Source organism: Vulpes lagopus, chromosome 1 (genome assembly GCF_018345385.1).
Source record: "Vulpes lagopus strain Blue_001 chromosome 1, ASM1834538v1, whole genome shotgun sequence".
In the NCBI taxonomy this organism is placed as follows: Eukaryota; Metazoa; Chordata; class Mammalia; order Carnivora; family Canidae; genus Vulpes; species Vulpes lagopus.
Window position 1 is genome coordinate 52,539,104 of NC_054824.1, and position 19,871 is coordinate 52,558,974.

The 19,871-nt window shown below is 39.9% G+C and overlaps 1 protein-coding gene across 2 annotated transcripts in view; it reads right to left on the reverse strand.

Annotated features, from left to right (window-relative positions):
* Window positions 1-8,188: 8,188 nt before the first annotated feature.
* The window catches only part of FBXO9 (F-box protein 9), a 45,663-nt gene continuing 33,980 nt past the window's right edge, over window positions 8,189-19,871 (reverse strand). For both annotated transcript variants that reach the window (XM_041757579.1, XM_041757585.1), the window contains exon 13: window positions 8,189-8,798. In XM_041757579.1, coding sequence (XP_041613513.1) covers window positions 8,690-8,798 — 109 coding nt within the window. In that variant the 3' untranslated portion in view covers window positions 8,189-8,689. The remainder of the gene's footprint in view (window positions 8,799-19,871) is intronic.

A 19,871-nucleotide genomic window follows, 5' to 3' on the forward strand; every position in this document is an offset into this window, starting at 1 on the left:
GCCCCAATTTACATTTTCCCCAACAGTGCACTAGGGTTCCTTTCTCCTATCTTCCCCAACACTTGTTTCTTGTCTTTTGATTCTATCCATTCTGACTGGTGATAGGTGATGCCTCATTGTGGTTTTGGTTTGCATTTCCCTGATGATGAGTGATGTCGTGCATCTTTTCATATGTCTGTTGGCCATCTATATGTCTTCTTTGTAAAAATGTCCATTCAGGTCCTTTGCTCATTGTCTAATTGGATTATTTGCCTTTTTTTGTTCTTGAGCTGTAGAAGTTCTTTGTATATTTTGGATATAAACCTCTTATCAGATATATTACTTGCAAATATCTTCTCCCACCCAGCAGGTTGCCTTTTTGTTTTGTTCGTGGATTCCTTTGCTGTGCAAACACTTTTTAGTTTGATGTAGTTTCAACAGTTTATTTTTGCTTTTGGTCCCCTTGCCTGACGAGACACATCTAGAAAAATGTTGCTAAGGCTGATGCCAAAGAAGTTACTGCTTGTTTTCTTCTAGGATTTTTGTGGTTTCATATCTCACATTTAGGTCTTTAATACATTTTTTAGTTTATTTTTGTGTGTGCCATGAGAAAGGTATCCAGTTTCATTCTTTGGCATGTAGCTGCTGTCCAGTTTTCCCAGCACCATTTATTGAAAAGACTGCCTTTTCCCCACTGTATATTCTTGCTTCCTTTGTCATAGATTAATTAATCGTAAAAGCATTTTTTTTTTCTGGGCTCTCTATTCTATTCTACTGGTCTGTGTGTCTGCTTTTGTTCTGGTACGACACTGTTTTGATCACTACAGCTTTGTAGTATATCTTGAAATCTGGAATTGTGAAACTTTCAGCTTTGTTCTTTCTCAAGACTGTTTTGGCTATCCAGGGACTTCTGTGCTTCTATACAAAATTTAGGACTATTTGCTTTGATTCTGTGAAAAATGCTGTTGGTATTTTGATCAGGATTGCATTGAATCTGTAGATTGCTTTGGGTGGCATGGACATTTTGGTAATATTAATTGTTCCAATCCATTAGCATGGGATGTCTTTCTATTTGTGTCATCTTCAATTTCTTTCATCAGGGTCTTATAGTTTTCAGAGTACAGATCTTTTACCTCCTTGGTTAAGTTTATTCCTAGACATTTTATTCTTTTGGGTGCAATTGTAATGAAATTGTTTTCTTAATTTCTACTTCTGCTACTTCATTATCAGTGTATGGAAATACAATCAATTTCTATGCATTAATTTGTATCCTGCAAGTTTATGGATTCATTTATTCTTTTTGTGTGTGGAGTTTAGGTTTTTTTGTGTATGGTATCATGTCATCTGCAAATAGTGACAGTTATACTTCTTGCTAATTTGAATGCCTCTTACTTGTTTGATTGCTGTGGCTAGGACTTTCAGTACTATGTTGGATAAAATTAGTGAGGGTGAACATCCTTGTCTTGTTCCTGATTTTAGAGGAAAAGCTCTCAATTTTCACCATTGAGTATGATGTTAGCTGTGGGTTGTAATATGTGGCCTTTATTATATTGAGGTGTTTTCCCTTTAAACTTACTTTGTTGAGAGTTTTTATGATGAACATATGTTGAATTTTGTCAAATTCTTTTTCTGCATCTATTGAAATGATCATGTGATTTTCATCCTTGGTTTTGCTAATGTGTTATATCATGTTGATTGATTTGTGAATATTGAAACATCTTTATATCCCAAAAATAAATCTCACTTGATCTTGGTGAAAGATCCTTTTAGTGTATTGTTGAATGTGGTTTGCTAATACTTTGCTGAAGATTTTTGTATCTATGTTCATTAGGCATATTGGTTTGTAGTTTTCTGTTTTTTTAGTGTCTTTGGTTTTAGTATCAGTATAATGCTGCCTTCATAGAATGTATTTGCAAGCTTTCCTTCCTTCTATTTTGTGTATGTTTGTGTGTGTGTCCTTGCACACATAATAGTTTGAAGAGAATACATGTTAACTCTCCTTTAAATGTTTAGTAGAATTCCCTTGTGATCTATGTGGTCCTGGACTTTTTGTTGGGAGTTTTTGATAACCAATTCAATTTCTTTGCTAGTAACCAGTCTGTTCGGATTTTCCATTTCTTCATTATTCAGTTTTGAAAGATTGTATGTTTCTAGGAATTTTTAAAGGTTTTATTTATTTGAGAGAGAAAGAGATAGCAAGAGAGCACAAGCGAGGAAGAGAGGAAAAGTAGGACCTTGGGATCATGACGGAAGCCAAAAGCAGATGCCCAACTGACTGAGCCACCCAGTGCCCGTTTCAAGGGATTTATCCATTTCTTCTAGCTTATTCAATTTGTTAGCATATCATTTTTCAGAGTAGTCTCTTAATTCTTTGTGTTTCTGTGGTGTTAGTTGTTACCTCCCCTCTTTCATTTCTGATATTATTTGTGTCCTCTCTCTTTTTTTCCTTGATGAATTTGGCTAAAGGTTTATCAATTTTATCTTTTCGAAGGACTGGTTCTTGGTTTCATTGATCTTTGTTTGCTTGTGTCTATTTCATGTGATTTCTGCTCTGATCTTTATTATTTCCTTTCTTCTACTAACCTAGGGTTTTGTTTGTTCTCCCTTTTCTAGTTTCTTTAGGTGTGAGGTTAAATTGAGATTTTTCTTGTTTCTTGGGGTAGGCCTGCATCAGTATGAATTTCTCTCTTAGAACTTCTTTCACTGTGTCCCAAAGATTTTGGACATTAGTGTTTTCATTTTCATTTTTCACCAGCTATTTTTAAATTTCCTCTTTGATTTCTTTATTGACCATTGGCTGTTTAGTAGCATGTCGTTCAGCTTCCATGTATTTATGCTGGGTTTTTTTTCTTGTGATTCATTATGCTGTCTGAAAAGATGCATGTGATTTTAATCTCCTTAAATTTATTGACTTGTTTTGTGGCCCTACATGTGACCCATCCTGGAGAATGTTTCATGTGCACTTGAAAAGAACGTGTATGCTATTGGTTTTGTATGTAATGTTCTGTGTATATCTGTTTATGCCTTCTGGTCTAAATTGTCATTCAAAAACATGATTTCCTTATTGATTTTCTGCCTGGATGATCTATCCTTTGAAGTAAATGGAGCATTAAAAATCCCCTGCTATTTTTGCATTACTGGCGGTTTTTCCCTTTATGTCCACTAACATTTCTTTTATGTACTTAGGTGCTCCAATGTTCGGTGCATAGATATACAGTTGTTATATCTTCTTGTTGGACTGATCTCTTTATCTTTATGCAGTAATGCCCTTCTTGTCTCTTGTTACAATTATTGTTTCAAAGTAATTTTGTCTGATCTAAGTGTTGCTACATTGACTCTTGTCCCCTAACCACTTCTATTTTCATGCTGTATCTTTTTCTATGCTTTCACTTTGTTTGTATGTGTCTTTAGGTCTGAAGTGAATCTCTTGTAAGCAACATAGAGATAGGCCTTTTTTTAAAATCCATTCTGTCACGCTATGTCTTTTGATTAGAGCATTTAGTCCTTTTACATGTAATTATTAGTAAGTATGTACTTATTGTCGTTTTGTTCATTGTGTTGCTTTTGTAGGTATTTTCTATTCCTTTCTTCTCTTGTTCTTTCTCTGTGGTTTAATGGTTTTTATTTAGTGTTATGCTTGGATTCCTTTCTCTTTTTTATATATCTATTATATATGCTTTGATTTATGGTTACCTTTCATTGACATATAATGTCTCATGTGTACAGCAATTTATATTAAATTGATGGTCACTTAAGTTCAAGCACATTCTAAAAATACTAAATTTTTATTTCCCCAATTTTTATGTGTATGATATCATATTCCACATTTTTGTGTATCTCTTGAGTGAATTTTGTAGAAATCATTGATTTTTTTTTTTTTTTAAGATTTTACTTATTTATTCATGAGAGACACAGAGATAGAGGCAGAGACACAGGCAGAGGGAGAAGCAGGCTCCATGTAGGGAGCTCGACACGGGACTCGATCCCAGGTCTCCAGTACCACACCCTGGGCTGAAGGCGGCGCTAAATTGCTGAGCCACCTGGGCTGCCTGAAATCATTGATTTTACTACTTTTTATTTTAACCTCCACACTGGCTTTATAAGTGATTTATCTGCTACCTTTACTATAAGCTTGCTTTTACCAGTGAAATGTTTTCCTTTCAAATTTCTTCCAGTTATGGCCTTTTCTTTCCAAAGAATTCCCTTTAATGTTTCTTATCAGGATGTTTTAGTGATGATGTATTCCTTTAACTCTTGTTTGGGAAGCTCTTTATCTCTCCTAAGTGATGACCTGCTGGATAAAGTATTCTTGGTTATAGGTGTTTTTTGTTTGTTTTTGTTTTCCTTTCAGCACTTTGTAGGCCAGAGGGGTTGGCATGGTATGTTAAAAGTTTCTGCTAAAAAAAAAAAAAAAAAAAAAAAAGTTGATAGCTTTATGGGGTTTCTCTTGTATATAACTTTTTTTTTCTTGCTGCTTTTGAAACTCTATCATTATTTTTTGCCATTTAAATTATTATGTCTTGCTGTGGACCTCCTGGGTTCATCTTCTAAGGGGCTTTCTGTGCTTCCTGGGCTTGGATGGCTGTTTTCTAAAGTTTTTTCTTTTGTTTTGTTTGAGAGAGCACAAGCGGTGGGGAGAAGGGCAGAGAGAGAGAGGAAGAAGCAGGCTCCCCGCCGAGCAGGGAGCCCAATGCAGGGCTTGATCCCAGGACCTCAGCATCATGACTTGAGTGGAAGGCAGATGCTTAAGCGACTGAGCCACTCAGGTGCCCCTTTTCAAGTAAATACTCTACCCCCTTCTCTTTCTTCTTTCTGGAATCCCTATAATGCAAATGTTATTAAGCTTGATGGTATTGGTAAGTTCCCTTAATTTATGCTCATTTTTTATTCTTTTTATTTTTCTGTTCAGCGTGGTTGCTTTCCTTAGGATCACTGATCTGTTCTTCTGCATCCTCTAATCTGCTGTCCTTTCCCTCTACTGTTAGTTTAATTTCAGTTATTGAATTCTTCGTCTCTGGTTCTTTTTTATATTTCCTCTTTACGTTCTTACTGAGTTTATCTACTTTTTTTTTTTAAGTAGGCTCCACGCCTGGCATGGAGCCCAACTCACGACAATGAGATCAAGACCTAGCTGAGACGGACGCTTAACGAACTGAGTCACCCAGGCATCCCTACCCACTCTTTTCTCAAGGTTGGTATCTTTATGACCATTACTTTGAATTTTTTTTTCAGGCATAGGACTTACCTATTTCATTTAGCTCTTTTGTGATTTCTACTTTCTTTCATTTAAGACCTATTCCTGTGTCCTTTTTTTGTCTTAGTCTCTGTTTGTTTCTATGGATTAGGGAAGTCAGCTACGTCTACTGGTCTCTTGAAAGTAGTGGCCTTGTGTCCTGTGGTGTCCTGGAGCACAATGCCCCCTGGGCACCAGAATCAGGTGCTCCAGGGGTGTCCCCATGTAGGCTGCATGTACTCTGCCGTGTGGCTGTTTGCCTGCCCCTAGTCAGCAATAGCCCACTTTGCCTGCTGTGGGCACACCACACAGGGTATAGGGTATCAGGTGCCTGGTATCAATCAGTATGGGGCTTACAAGTGGATGGGATCAGCAGTCAGACTAGGTTTCTGCTGTCAGCCTTTCTGCTGTAGTTGAGGGCTCTTGGAAGGCCAGGGCTTTCTCCCGGTGGCCCACAGAGGCTTTCATTGATGGGCAGGGCCGGCAGTTGCACTAGATGTGATATTCATCTTTCTGCCACAGTTATGGGTGCACCAAGCAGCAGGGCTTTTTCCCTGCACAGCCAGGAATCACAACCTGAACTGAAACCAAGAGTCAGAGGCTTCAACAACTGCACCACACAGGTGCCGCAGTACATTCAACTTGTTAATACAAAACATAGACATTTACTGTGAGAATATTAGAATATACAGAACATCAAAAGACACCCAAAGATAACCAACCAGAAGGAATTTTTGCTGTGTAACCTTTTTCTCCCGTTCTCTGCAAATCCTGCTACAGAAGCCTCTTAACTACAGGGATGTCCTTTCTTTATTTGAACATTACAAACACCAATAAATACTAGGGGAAGCTGATAGAGCAGTATGTACAGGAACTCCTAAAAAAGGAGATCCAGAAATTGCATTTTATCTCCTTGAGCTGCTCAGATGTCCTCATAGAGAATCTGGCCTAAGCACTACTGTAGAGTCAGCTCCCCTTCCTCTGGTGTTTCCTCCACAAGCAACCTTCTCACACCTTAGTGGAGGGCAGGGTAGGAGGGCTCAGGGCTACTGGAGGCTCTCCTTCCCTGAGACTAGACAGCTGGATACTGGTGAGAACCAGCACTAACATCCATACTTAACTTGCTAGCACCCCGTGCGCCACCTCTAAGTTCCCCTGCAAACCTGCATCTTCTAACCCTTCTGCCTCAGCAGGTCTTCCTCACTGAAAGCAGCTCTGGCAGGGACTGGTACCACTCCCAAGTGACTCCTGCCATGGGGAGGGGGGAGAGAGAACTCAATATGCCAGTGCACCCCTGGTTAGAGATCAGCCCCACATTGGGCTCTGTACTCAGCACTGAGTCTGCTTGGAACTCTCTCTCCCCATCTCTCTGCCCCTCCCCCTGCACTCTCTAAAATAAAAATCTTTTAAAAAATAAAAAACCTGAATGTACAGAAAATGTAATTCAAAAATACTCGTCAGCTACAAGCTAAATACATAGAAGTCTCGTTCCTGGGAACAAGGAAAGCTTTGAACTTAGTATCCACTGGCTGTCCACAGCAGCTCTTGACTAATCCAGGCATGGTGGCAAAACAACAGAGAATCTTCGACTCCCACTCTCCTTAGGAATATATTTTTCTAGCTATATTTGACGATGTCCTAGTCAGATGTCCTTTTCACTTGGGTATCAAAACTACTAGTCACATCATGAAGAGCTGCCCTATCTTAGGCATTTTGCTGCTTTCTCTTTTTTTGCTTAAGGAAAACATTGTTTTTCAGATTACTACAGATTACCCAAGTAGTAGTCTCTGGATGTTTGGTTTTCACCTTTAATATAACATATATCAGGGATCCCTGGGTGGCGCAGCGGTTTGGCGCCTGCCTTTGGCCCAGGGCGCGATCCTGGAGACCCGGGATCGAATCCCACATCAGGCTCCCGGTGCATGGAGCCTGCTTCTCCCTCCGCCTGTGTCTCTGCCTCTCTCTCTCTGTGTGACTATCATAAATAAATAAAAATTTAAAAAAATATATATATAACATATATCAGCTTTTTTTTTATATATATTTTTTAATTTTTATTTATTTATGATAGTCACACAGGGAGAGAGAGAGAGGCAGAGACACAGGCAGAGGGAGAAGCAGGCTCCATGCACCGGGAGCCCGATGTGGGACTCGATCCCGGGTCTCCAGGATCGCGCCCTGGGCCAAAGGCAGGCGCTAAACCGCTGCGCCACCCAGGGATCCCCCATATATCAGCTTTTTTTTTTTTATTTTTAATTTTTTATGATAGTCACAGAGAGAGAGAGAGAGAGAGGCAGAGACATAGGCAGAGGGAGAAGCAGGCTCCATGCACCGGGAGCCTGACGTGGGACTCGATCCCGGGTCTCCAGGATCGCGCCCTGGGCCAAAGGCAAGCGCCAAACCACTGCGCCACCCAGGGATCCCCATATATCAGCTTTTTAAATGAACTGTCTCACACCGAATCACAGGAACTTAGGAAGTATCTTTTAACGTCAACACCAACTGGAAAGCAGCTGTGGTTGCCGATGCTGGTTTCTCAAAGTATGTGCGTCTTCAATTCTAGCTGAGCTTGAATTGCCAACACCAGAACTGACTCTGGTACAGGTCTGCCAGACACAAACTCTGAGATCACACAGCCATGGCATCATCACTAGGGAGTCAAAACAGTGCTCCTGGTGGGCGGTGCCCTCCCTGCTTTAATTCTGGATAGAGTTGGGCCTGGGATGGCATGATCATCTGCTGTTAAGAATAGTGATGCCCAGTTGAGTTTGTTGAAGGGCTCTAGGCTTGAGCTCAGTCTTTCTCATTTAACATCACACATCTGTAAGGTGCCTAGATGAGCTTGGAGTGTGGAGAAGTACGGATATGTGGCTGCATATAGAGACCACGGATGAAAGGAGACAGATTCCTAAGCCTCTGCTGGCTCCCCTAGGGCTGCTTATTATTCTCATATTTTAAAAAGGCCATCCAGAGATATTTTCTTGAAAGAAGTGTTTATTATTTTTATTGGCCAAACAGTTTCAAACAAATTCAGAACAAGTTTTCACATTTTGAGCCTTTAGTGCAAAGACACCGTGTCATGCGTGAAAGAAATGCTGATCCAGTGGAAGCTCCCCTGATGCAATTAAAATATTGGGATGATCAGGAGGAAGGAGACTTGTGTGACAGAAATCTGCTCAGAAATCCTCTTGAAAAAGGACATTATTTAAAGCTCATTTTAAGGTTTTTCACAACATAAATGTGCTTATTAAACAACTTGTGATCTCAACTCCTTAATTTCAAAACAAAATACCCCAAGTATCAACTATCCCTTTAAATAAAAAAAATAATCAATTTATACTCTTCTTAAAAGAACTCTAACAATGTAAAATAAGTTCCAATTCCATATATATATATATGTACATTTATAACTTAGGTGCTCTTTTGCTCTATATACTTTTATTCATGCAACATTGACAGAGGACTGGACATGAGGCCCTACAGGGGCCTCTCTGAGAAAGCAGTGTAGCTTCTCACTCTGGCAAAGAACAAGGGGGTGTACATCTTGTCGATCTCAAAAGCAGTAACTGCAGTCTCACCAGTGGATCTGGAAGGAAAGCACAAAATCAACAGTCACAAGGAAATTTCAACTCATTCAAAATCCTCATGTATTTATAGGGGAAGGTTTATCTTATGCTTCTGTCTTTTTTACTTTTAATTCATCTCAGTAAATTCTAAATGACAGAGGTATGACAAGACAAAATCACAGGCTACAATGTATCACTCAGACTGTGTTCCCAAACCAGGGCCTAACACACAATCTAGATGCAGTTTCCAATCACTCAGGAATTTTCTGAGGAGTGCTCATGAGTCTGCCACCTGGGCCCTCTCCAACCCCCAAAGAAAAGCAGGCAGCCTGCGTGGTAAGACTCCCTGCTCTTCCCTCTAGGAAAGCAGCATTGCCTGGGACAATCCTTTTCTAGCAAATAACCTTCTTGCCCCTGCCCTCCTTCTATGAAAACCTTCCATTCTGTACAACTCCTCTGAGCTCCCCTCTACTTGTTAGATGGGACGCTGCCCAATTCATGACTTGTTTATAAAGCCAACTAGACAATTAAAATTCTCTTGGTTGAATTTCTGTCATTTAACAGATTTGGTGGCACCAACAGGATCCAAAGTGAACTTCTGACAGCATTTGGGGACGATGAGAACATAGGCATGGTACCTGCGAAGCTCTGGAGTTCCTATCTTTGTCACCCTTTTGAGGGGCATGCGTAAGTTCCTCTCGATTCTGAGCTTTTTGGTCACTTGTTGACATCCAAGCTCCCCATCTAAATGGTATTCCTTTCCAGGGCAGGGCAGCTTGAGCTGGCAGACAGTTATGCCTACAGCCCAGTCCAGCTGGCATATTTGTCCGGAGCCCAACTGAGCCCACAGAAGGGCCTGCCAGAGCCAAGCCCCCAACCCTGCAGGCCACAATCTCTGGTGGAAAAGCAACGTGCTGCGGGAATCGGTGGTGGTGTGCACAGGGCCTTGCGGCCAAGGCGCGGTACTGCCGGAACGGCAAGGTGCACAGGTCTGTCTGTCTTGTTTTGTGTAAAGCCTATTGCTAGCGGGGATCTTGGGAGGCCAAAAAGCCGAAAGAATTGGTGGGGATGGTTTGAGTTTTTTAAAGGCTGTTCAAAGTGTTCACCACCTTAAGAAGATCTGGGATAGGATAAGTTGGTGGTGGAACACGTTATGTTGGCAGAGGTCACCTACCAATCTCAAGAAACTTTCCAGGCAACAAGGCACACTGTAAAACATACACAATCCCCTATCCCATAGCACAGCCCTTGCAGGTGGTAGTTCAGCTCAGGGAAACCCAAGGGCTTAGCTAATGCCTCAAGCATGCCACCTTCTGGCTCATCTGCTTATTTCATGTCTAAGAACTACAGTCCCAGAAGTTTTAGATATTTAACAGAAACGACAAAATCTTCCTAAGCTTGTCATGTGTCCCGAGGAACTCAGCCTGGTAATTGTCAGGATGGGTGCCCCAAAAGAAGGCTGATGTGGGTTAACTCTATGGCTAGGGTCCTACCAACCTGCTGCCAGCCCTCAGAGGAATCACAACCTGGAAACATGATGGCCATTATGGGGAATGTTCCCATTAGATAAGATCATTGAAGAAGTCCACTTGAAAGCAAGGGCTTCCAAACCAGACAGAATGGGATACCCATTTTATTTGGCATGCAGAAGCCTCCAAAAGGTTTCAAAATTCTGAAACAGTTTCATTGAAAGATTTTATCACAAAAAGTTAATGTAAAATTAAAAAATAAAAAAAGGTAGGTACCTAAAACAAGCCTGTGGGACTGACATCATTCCTGTTCCCCATCTTCCTCCTTTGGGTACTCATTCTAATCCGAATTTCTTTCCCACTCTGAAGAGACTACACAAACATAAACGACATTGTGCCAAGTTAATGGCCTTACAGACACCCTGTTATCTACCTTCCAAGCAGGGCATCAGGTGAGCCCCTCCCAGAGTTGATGAAGCCGAGGGCAAACTGCTGATAAACTGCTATCCTATTCCTTAGTCGAGAGGGAACTGGCATATACCAGATCGTGCCGAGGGGATGCGGGGAAAACTGGCAGGAGCCAGCAAAAGGTAAAAATTCTTACTGGAATCAGCTCCTCCAAATCTCAAAGAGAAAATAAAATGACCATCCCTTTCCTTCTAAATCCAGATCCACTGTTTACCGATCCCTCTCTCCCAGGGACATCTACTACCTTCTTGCTTGTCTGGTTTTACGTAACTGGGCCTGGCTTTCTGCCTGCTTGGGACATGCAGGATGTTGGTTCTCTCTGGAGCCATCACTGTGAGTGATTCTAGATTCAGGGAAGTTGATAACCTTGTACCCTCCTTGGAGATCCACCTTTTACCCAAAGGAGGCTCTTCGATACTGCCAAAAATGCTTAAAATTAAAATGATGTACTCCAGGGTGAAAAAAGCAAACTGAGGATATCACAGTTGAGTAGATGCAGCAACCTACAATGCCATGAAGTCACAATCCAATTCTCTGGACTGAACTGAAAGCAATGGTCCTTACGTCACAAATCTTTACAAAACCAGAAATGCAGTTCTACAGGTAACTGAAAGTTCCCCTATGCCCTTACCAATCCCAAAATGCCCCATTTATCTCAAATAGCTTGTAAATGATTGGCTTTAGGAAACCAAATTTCTTCGAGAAGGAGCTTGCATTTTTCCCTGTGCCTTTCAAAACTCAGTGTTCCACCCGGGCTTCTCCTGAAATTCTTTAGTCGATCTCTTTACAATGCAAACTTAAGGAGATGATTCTTTCAAGAAAAAACACAATGGGTGAAGTCATTTGGAACTCGACTTACCAAGGACAAATACAACACTGAAGTGTTTTCTCCAAAGATGTGTATAAAGAAAAGCCTTATCCACGCAGCCAGGTAACCTCAACATAGTCCATTCCATCTATCAGAAAAACAAACTCACATCTGACTTTCATAAATCCTTTGTATAATTTAGGCGGGACTTTCAAAACAAGCTATAAGGTCTCTGAGTCTGTCTGTTCATGTGTGTTTTACTTATGAGGTACTTTTCACCTCTAGATGCTATCGCTGAAATGAATTTGTAAAAGAGCTCTATTTAGTGGGTTTGAAGGCAAGTGCCTTTAAGGATGGGCATTCTGAAAATCATAAAGAATGTGATCCAGGAAGATGGTGAAAGAATAGGCTCAACTCACCTGGCCCCACAAACTTACCTAGATAACTTTCAAAACATCCTGAACACCTATGAATTTGACCTGAGATTTAAAGAGAGTGGATGGAATGCTATGGAGAGAAAAGTTTTCATTTCTAACAAGGTAGGAAGATGAAAAAAATAAATAAATAAATAAAATGGGGGAGGGAACCACAAGTGGCCAGGCTAAAGCAGAGGCGAGAGCCTCTGGGGCAGGAAAGCCCAGCCCTGAAGAAGCGGGAACTTAAAAAATTCGTGTGACAGTTTTCCCTGACTGAAAAGTGCTTAGCAGAGAAATTGGGCAGAATCACAGGAGGGGCAGTAAAGCGTCAAAATTCCTGGATTCACTATAAGAGGAGGGGTACCCGGGGGAAAGCTCACCACAAATCACAGTCCAATATCGGTAAAGGGCTGGAGCGCCCTCTGGGATAAGACAGTCGGGTAGGCAGGCTGGCTCCAGAGCTCCCTTTAACCTAGATCCCAGCAATCGAAGGAGATGGCTGTGCCCCTTTCCCTTTGGTAGAAGTGGTCCCGGGGAGTGGGGATCCAGCAGCACAGAGCCCTGGATCCCAGGGCACCCAAGTAGACAAACCCAGTGATCCTCCATAGAGATTTTGTTACTGCAGAATTGAGATCTAATCAGGCCAAAATTAAAAATAGATTAAATGAGATCCAATCCAAACTGGATGTTCTAACTGCTAGAGTTAATGAGGTGGAAGAGACAGTGAGTGACATAGAAGACAAACTGATGGTAAGGAAGGAAGCTCAGGAAAAAAGACAAAAACAATTAAGAGCCATGAGGAAAGACTTAGGGAAATAAATGAGGGTTTGAGAAGAGGGAATATACGTCTAATTGGGATTCCAGAAGAGGTGGAGAGAGAGAGGGTACAACAAAGTATATTTGAACAAATCATAGCTGAGAACTTCCCAAACCTGGGGAAGGAAACAGGCATTCAGATCCAAGAGACAGAGGACCCCCTGCCAAAAATAATAAAAACTGTTCAACACCTCATTTAATAAACTTGGAAATTTCAAAGATAAAGAGATAATTCTTTTTTTTTAATTTTTTATTTATTTATGATAGTCACAGAGAGAGAAAGAGAGGCAGAGACACAGGCAGAGAGAGAAGCAGGCTCCATGCACCGGGAGCCTGATGTGGGATTCGATCCCGGGTCTCCAGGATCGTGCCCTGGGCCAAAGGCAGGCGCCAAATCGCTGCGCCACCCAGGGATCCCTAAAGAGATAATTCTTAAAGGAGCATGAGACAAGAGATTCTTAACTTATATGGGGAGAAATATCAGATTAACAGTGGACCTCTCCACAGAGACCTGGCAGTCCAGGAAGGGCTGGCATGATATATACAGGGTACTAAATGAGAAGAACATACAGCCAAGAATACTTTATGCAGCAAGGCTGTTATTCAGAATAGAAGGAGAGATAAAAAGCTTCCAAGACAGGCAGAAACTGAAAGAATCTGTGACCACCAAACTGGCTCTGCAAGAAATATTAAGGGGGACCCTGTAAAATAAAGAGGGAGCCCAAAGAAACAATCCACAAAAACAGGGACTAAATAGGTAGGTAATACGATAACTCTAAATTCATATACTTCAATAGTTACTCTGAACGTGAATGGGCTAAATAATCCCATCAAAAGACGCAGGGTATTGGACTGGTTAAAAAAATAAGACCCATCTATATGCTGTCTACAAGAGACTCATTTTAGACCTAAGGACGCCTCCAGTCTGAAAATGAATGGGTGTACCATTCAAACGGTCCTCAAAAGAAAGCAGGGGTAGCAATCCTCATATCAGATAAATTAAAGTTAATCCCAAAGACTGTAGGAATACGTACTTAAAGGGTCTATCCAACAAGACCTAATAATCATGCATATTTATGCCCCTAATGTGGGAGCTGCCAAGTGTATCAATCAATTAATAACCAAAGTAAAGAGATACTTAGATAATAATACACTAACAGTAAGAGATTTCAACATGGCACTTTCAGCAAATGACAGATATTCTAAGCAGAACCTCACCAAAGAAATAATGGCCTTAAATGATACACTGGACCAAATGGATTTCACAGGTATATAGAGAAGTTTACATCCAAATGCAACTGAATACACATTCTTATCAAGTGCACATGGAACTTTCTCCAGAATAGACCACATACTGGGTCACAAATCAGGTCTCAACAGATACGGAAAGACTGGGATTGTCCCCTGCATATTTTCAGACCACGATGCTTTGAAACTAGAACTCAATCACAAGAAGAAATTTGGAAGAAACCCAAACAAATGGAGGTTAAACAGCATCCTACTAAACGATGAATGAGTCAACCAGGAAATTAGAGAAGAATTAAAAAACATTCATGGAAATGTAATGAAAATGAAGATACAACCGTTCAGAATATTTGGGATAGAGCAAAAGCGGTCCTAAGAGGGAAATACACTGCAATACAAGTCTCCCTCAAAAAATTGAGAAAAACTCAAATACACAAGCTAACCTCACACCTAAAGGAATTGGAGAAAGAACACGTAAAACTTATACTAAGCAGAGGAGAGATAATAAAGATTTGAGCAGAACTCACTGAAATAGAAACCAGAAAAACTGTCGAACAGATCAACAAAACCAGGAGTTGGTTCTTAGAATTTATAAGATAGATAAACCCCTAGCCAGCCTTATTAAAAAGAAAAGACTCTTGGGCAGCCTGGGTGGCTCAGCGGTTTAGTGCTACCTTTGGCCCAGGATGTGATCCTGGAGACCTGAGATCGGGTTCCACATCGGGCTCCCTGCATGAAGCCTGCTTTTCCCTCTGCCTGTGTCTCTGCCTCTCTCTCTCTGTGTGTCTCTCATGAATAAATAAATTAAAAAAAAAAAAAGACTCTAATAAAATCACAAATGAAAGAAGAGAGATCACAACAAATACCAAGGAAATACAAACGATTTTAAAAACATATTATGAGCAGCTATCTGCCAACAAATTAAGGCAATCTAGAAGAAATGTACACATTTCTGCCAAACCACAAATTACCAAAACTGGAACAGGAAGAAAAAGAAAATCTGAACAGGCAAATAACCAGAGAGGAAACTGAAGCAGTCATCAAAAACCTCCCAAGACACAAAAGTCCGAGCTAGATGGCTTCCCTGGGGGAATTCTATCAAACATTTAAAGAAGAAATGATACCTATTCTACTAAAGCTGTTTCGAAAGATAGAAAGGGAAACACTTCCAAATTCGTTTTATGAGGCCAGCATTACCTTGATTCCAAAATCAGACAAAGTCCCCACCAAAAAGGAGAATTATAGATCAATATCCCTGATGAACATGGATGCAAAAATTCTTACCGAGATACTAGCCAATAGGATCCAAGAGTACATTAAGAGGGTTATTCACCATGACCAAGTGGGATTTATCCCCAGAATGCAAGGGTGGTTCAACACTTACAAAACAATCAACGTGACAGATCACATCAACAAGAGAAAAGACAAGCCATATGATCCTCTCAATAGAGGCAGAGAAAGCATCTGACAAAATACAGCATCCATTCCTGATTAAAACTCTTTAAATGCAGGGATAGAGGGGATATTCCTCAATATCTTAAAAGCTATTTTATCCTGATGAAGCCATCATATTGGTTTTAAGATGAAAAGCTCACAGCAAATATCATTCTCAATGGGGAAAAACTGAGAGCCTTTCCCCTAAGATCAGGAACACGATAGGGATGTCCACTCTCACCACTGCTATTCAACATAGTACTAGAAGTCCTAGCCTCAGCAGTCAGACAACAGAAAGAAATAAAAGGCATTCAAATTGGCAAAGAAGAAGTCAAACTCTCCCTCTTTGTAGATGACATAATACTGTATATAGAAAACCCAAAATACTCCACCCCAAGATTGCTAGACTCATAGAGCAATTCGGCAATGTGGCAGGATACAAAATCAATATACAGAAATCAGCTGCATTTCTATACACTAACAATGAGACTGAAGAAAGAGAAATTAAGGAATCAATTCCATTTACAATTGCACCCAAAACCGTTAAGATACCTAGGAATAAACCTAACCATAGAGGTAAAGAATCTATGCCCCAAAAAACTACAGAACACTTCTGAAAGAAATTGAGGAAGACACAAAGAGATAGAAAAACATTCTATGCTCATGGATTGGAAGAATAAATATTGTGAAAATGTCTATGCTACCCAGGGCAATTTACATGTTCAATGCAATCCCCATCAAAATACCACAGACTTCACAGAGTTGGGACAAATAATATTAAGATTTGTATGGAATCAGAAAAGACCCCAAATAGCCAGAGGAATATTGAAAAAGAAAACCAATGGCAGGGGCATCACAATGCCAGATTTCAAGTTGTATTACAAAGCTGTGATCATCAAGACAGTGTGGTACTGGCATAAAAACAGACACATAGATCAATGGAACAGAATGGAGAACCCAGAAATGGAGTCTCAATTCTATGGTCAACTAATATTTGACAAAGCAGGAAAGACTATCCATTGGAAAAAGGACAGTCTCTTCAATAAAGGTGCTGAGAAAATTGGACAGCCACATGCAGAAGAATGAAACTAGACCATTCTCTTACACCATATACAAAGATACACTCAAATGGTTGAAAGATCTAAATGTGAGACAAGAATCCATCAAACTGCTAAAGGAGAACACAGGCAACACCCTTTTTGAACTTGGCCACAGCAACTTCTTGCAAGATACATCTATGAAGGCAAAGGATACAAAAGCAAAAATGAACTACTGGATCTTCATCAGCATAAAAAGCTTCTGCACAGCAAAAGAAACAGTCAACAAAACTAAAAGACAACCTACAGAATGGGAGAAGATATTTGCAAATGACATATCAGATAAAGGGCTAGTATCCAAGATCTATAAAGAACTTATACACTCAACACCCAAGAAACAAACCATCCAATCATGAAATGGGCAGAAGACATAAGCAGACATTTCACCAAAGAAGACACAGACATGGCCAACAAGCATATGAGAAAATGCTCCACATCACTTGCCATCAGGGAAATACAAATCAAAACCACAATGAGATACCACCTCACACCAGTGAGAATGGCAAAAATTAACAAGACAGGCAACAACAAATGCTGGAGAGGATGTTGAAAAAGGGGAACCCTCTTGCACTGTTGGTGGGAATGTGAACTGGTGCAGCCACTGTGGAAAACTGTGTGGAGGTTCCTCAAAGAGTTAAAAATAGACCTGCCCTACGACCCAGCAATTGCACTGTTGGGGATTTACCCCAAAGATACAGATGCAGTGAAATGCCAGGACACCTGCACCCCAATGTTCATAGCAGCAATGTCCACAATAGCCAAGTGTGGAAGGAGCCTCGATGTCCTTTGGCAGATGAATGGACAAAGAAAATGTGGTGTGTGTGTGTGTATACATATATATATACAATGTGTATATATATATATATACAATGAAATATTACTCAGCCATCAGAAAGGATGAATACCCACCATTTGCTTCGACGTGGATGGAACTGAAGGGTATTATGCTGAGTAAAATATGTCACTCGGAGGAGGACAATCATCATATGAATTCACTCATATGGGTAATATAAGAAATAGTTAAAGAGACTAGAAGGGAAAGAAGGGGTATTGAGTGGGAAAAATTAGAGAGGGAGACAAACCATGAGAGACTCTTAACTCTGAGAATCAAACAAAGGGTTGCAGGAGGGGAGGTGAGTGGGGGGTTGGGGTACCTGGGTGATGGGCACTGAGGAGGGCACTTGATGGGATGAGCACTGGGTGTTATGCTATATGTTGGGAAATCAAACTTCAATAAAAACAAATGAAGGAAAAAAAAAGAATGTGATCCAGAAAATATTTGATATAAAAGCTAGATTATGGTTGATGGTTTAATTAAAACAGACATGCTTTTAGTTATTAACATTAAATATAAAACTTAATCTACCTTAGTTTACTAGCCATATAAATTCATATTCTCTTATTAGATATGTCCACACAAAAAATAATAGCTTAGGGTAATGGCTGAATTTGTCTAATGTTTAATAAAGTGTCTGTAGGTAATCTAAACATCACTCAAGAAAACAGGTAAGCAAAACAAAAGTTTAGAAATAAGCTTTTCAGCAATAATTATGTCTACTTAGTTTTCCCAGGCCTTTTTGTTTTTTGATAATCTAAAATCTTAAAGTTTTAAAATGATGAATAAAGTTAAATCCAATAAATACCTAGATATTTTCCAAATAAGATAAAGTACTAAAAACATTAATTAGTAAACTTTTGGCTTCATATTACAGAGAAAAAATGTAAAACAGTACAGGCTTCTAGAAATTTTATAATGTATTCACAAATATACACATTTCAAAAAATGCTAGTGTAAAAGTTCACAATTGCTTACTTCTTAGTTTTCACTAGAAATTAAAGCTTCTAAAGGTTAAGAATTCTATTTCATATGTCATTAAAGCTACTAAAATAAGAAAAAAATTAATTTTTAAAAAATTTTAAAAATAAAAAAATAAAAGTAATAAGGGAAAAACACCTTTGTATGCCAAAAAAGCAGGATGTGCTTTTCATAAAATAAAGTATGACAAATAGAGATGTATTTTTTGTTGAGGAGAAAGAGAGTCTATGTTGCTTAAAAGGAAAAAAGGGACTAAATGGGAATGTAGAAAAAAGAGGTTGTAGAATCTGGCTTTTGCTTTGTTAAAAAAACAAAGTTTTCTTGGACATTGGTCTGCTTTTGATAAGACTGCAGTTTCATAATGATCTGTAATCTTACTTATTAGGCAAGTGCTTTTAAAGCACTTTTAAACCTTTTTGAAAAATTTTTGACAAACTTCCAAAGGACTTGTTAAACTAATGAGGCTTATTCAACTATGCAAATTACCAGGGAAGTACTGCCAACTAAGTTAATACTAAGCCTTCTTTGTGGCACTTATATAGAAAGTCCACTCTGCTTCCATAAAAATGGCCCCTGATCACCAGACTTGCCATCCTGATGTCCTTGTAACATGGCAACAGCCTGCTTCTAAACTGAAGACACTGAAATGAGTGAGCATTGACCGCAAATTAAACACACACTTGAGGTTATAGAAACCTAAGACAGCCCAATTCTTCCTGGCTCTCTAGCAAATCCCATATTTTAATTTTTGTATTCCTTCACCCACCATAGCACATTTACAAAGACTCAAGTCATAAACAGACATTGATAGACTTTTTTAAAATGACAAAAACAGTCTACCAGCAATGTGTGACCTATTTGGTCACCACCAATCACCTCCCCACACCTAAAAACCTATTTTTGTTCCCGGGGGCCTCAAAGCTCGGTCCTCTGGACCCTCTGAACACTTGGAGCTGGACTTCAATCAACTGCCTGCCACTTAGTGTGGCTTATCATTAGGTTCTTGTTATTGTATGTGTGTTTTCTAGATGGGTTGAGATTTCCCTTGTTGTATGACTGATGCCCTCACAGGAAAAACCAACCAATCAACCAAACTTTAAGAATATGTTTCCCACTTAGGGTATAATTTCCACTATCTCCAGTGATCAAGGCAGCCATTTCACTGGACAAATCATTTGAGCCCAACAAAAACCCTATAAACTTCTTGGAATTCTATCACATAAAGAAGGTACACAACCTTCTGGTCTCTTGTTGCCTCATGCTTGTATGACGACGAGCTACTATAAATCTCTAATGTCTTATGCTCAGGCCTGTGTCAACCACAGATTCAAGAAGCTTTCCTGGATCCCAATTCAAAGAAACCTGTTAGTCACAGAATTTGGTGAGTGTATAAACGTCACCAGAGGAAAATCACCCTCCAGCCCCACTGGAAAAAAGACCTTAGCAGGTGCTCCTGACCACTGACACTGCTGCAAAACTAAAAACCATTAAGCCTTGGGTACACAGCATACAGAGAAGGCTCCA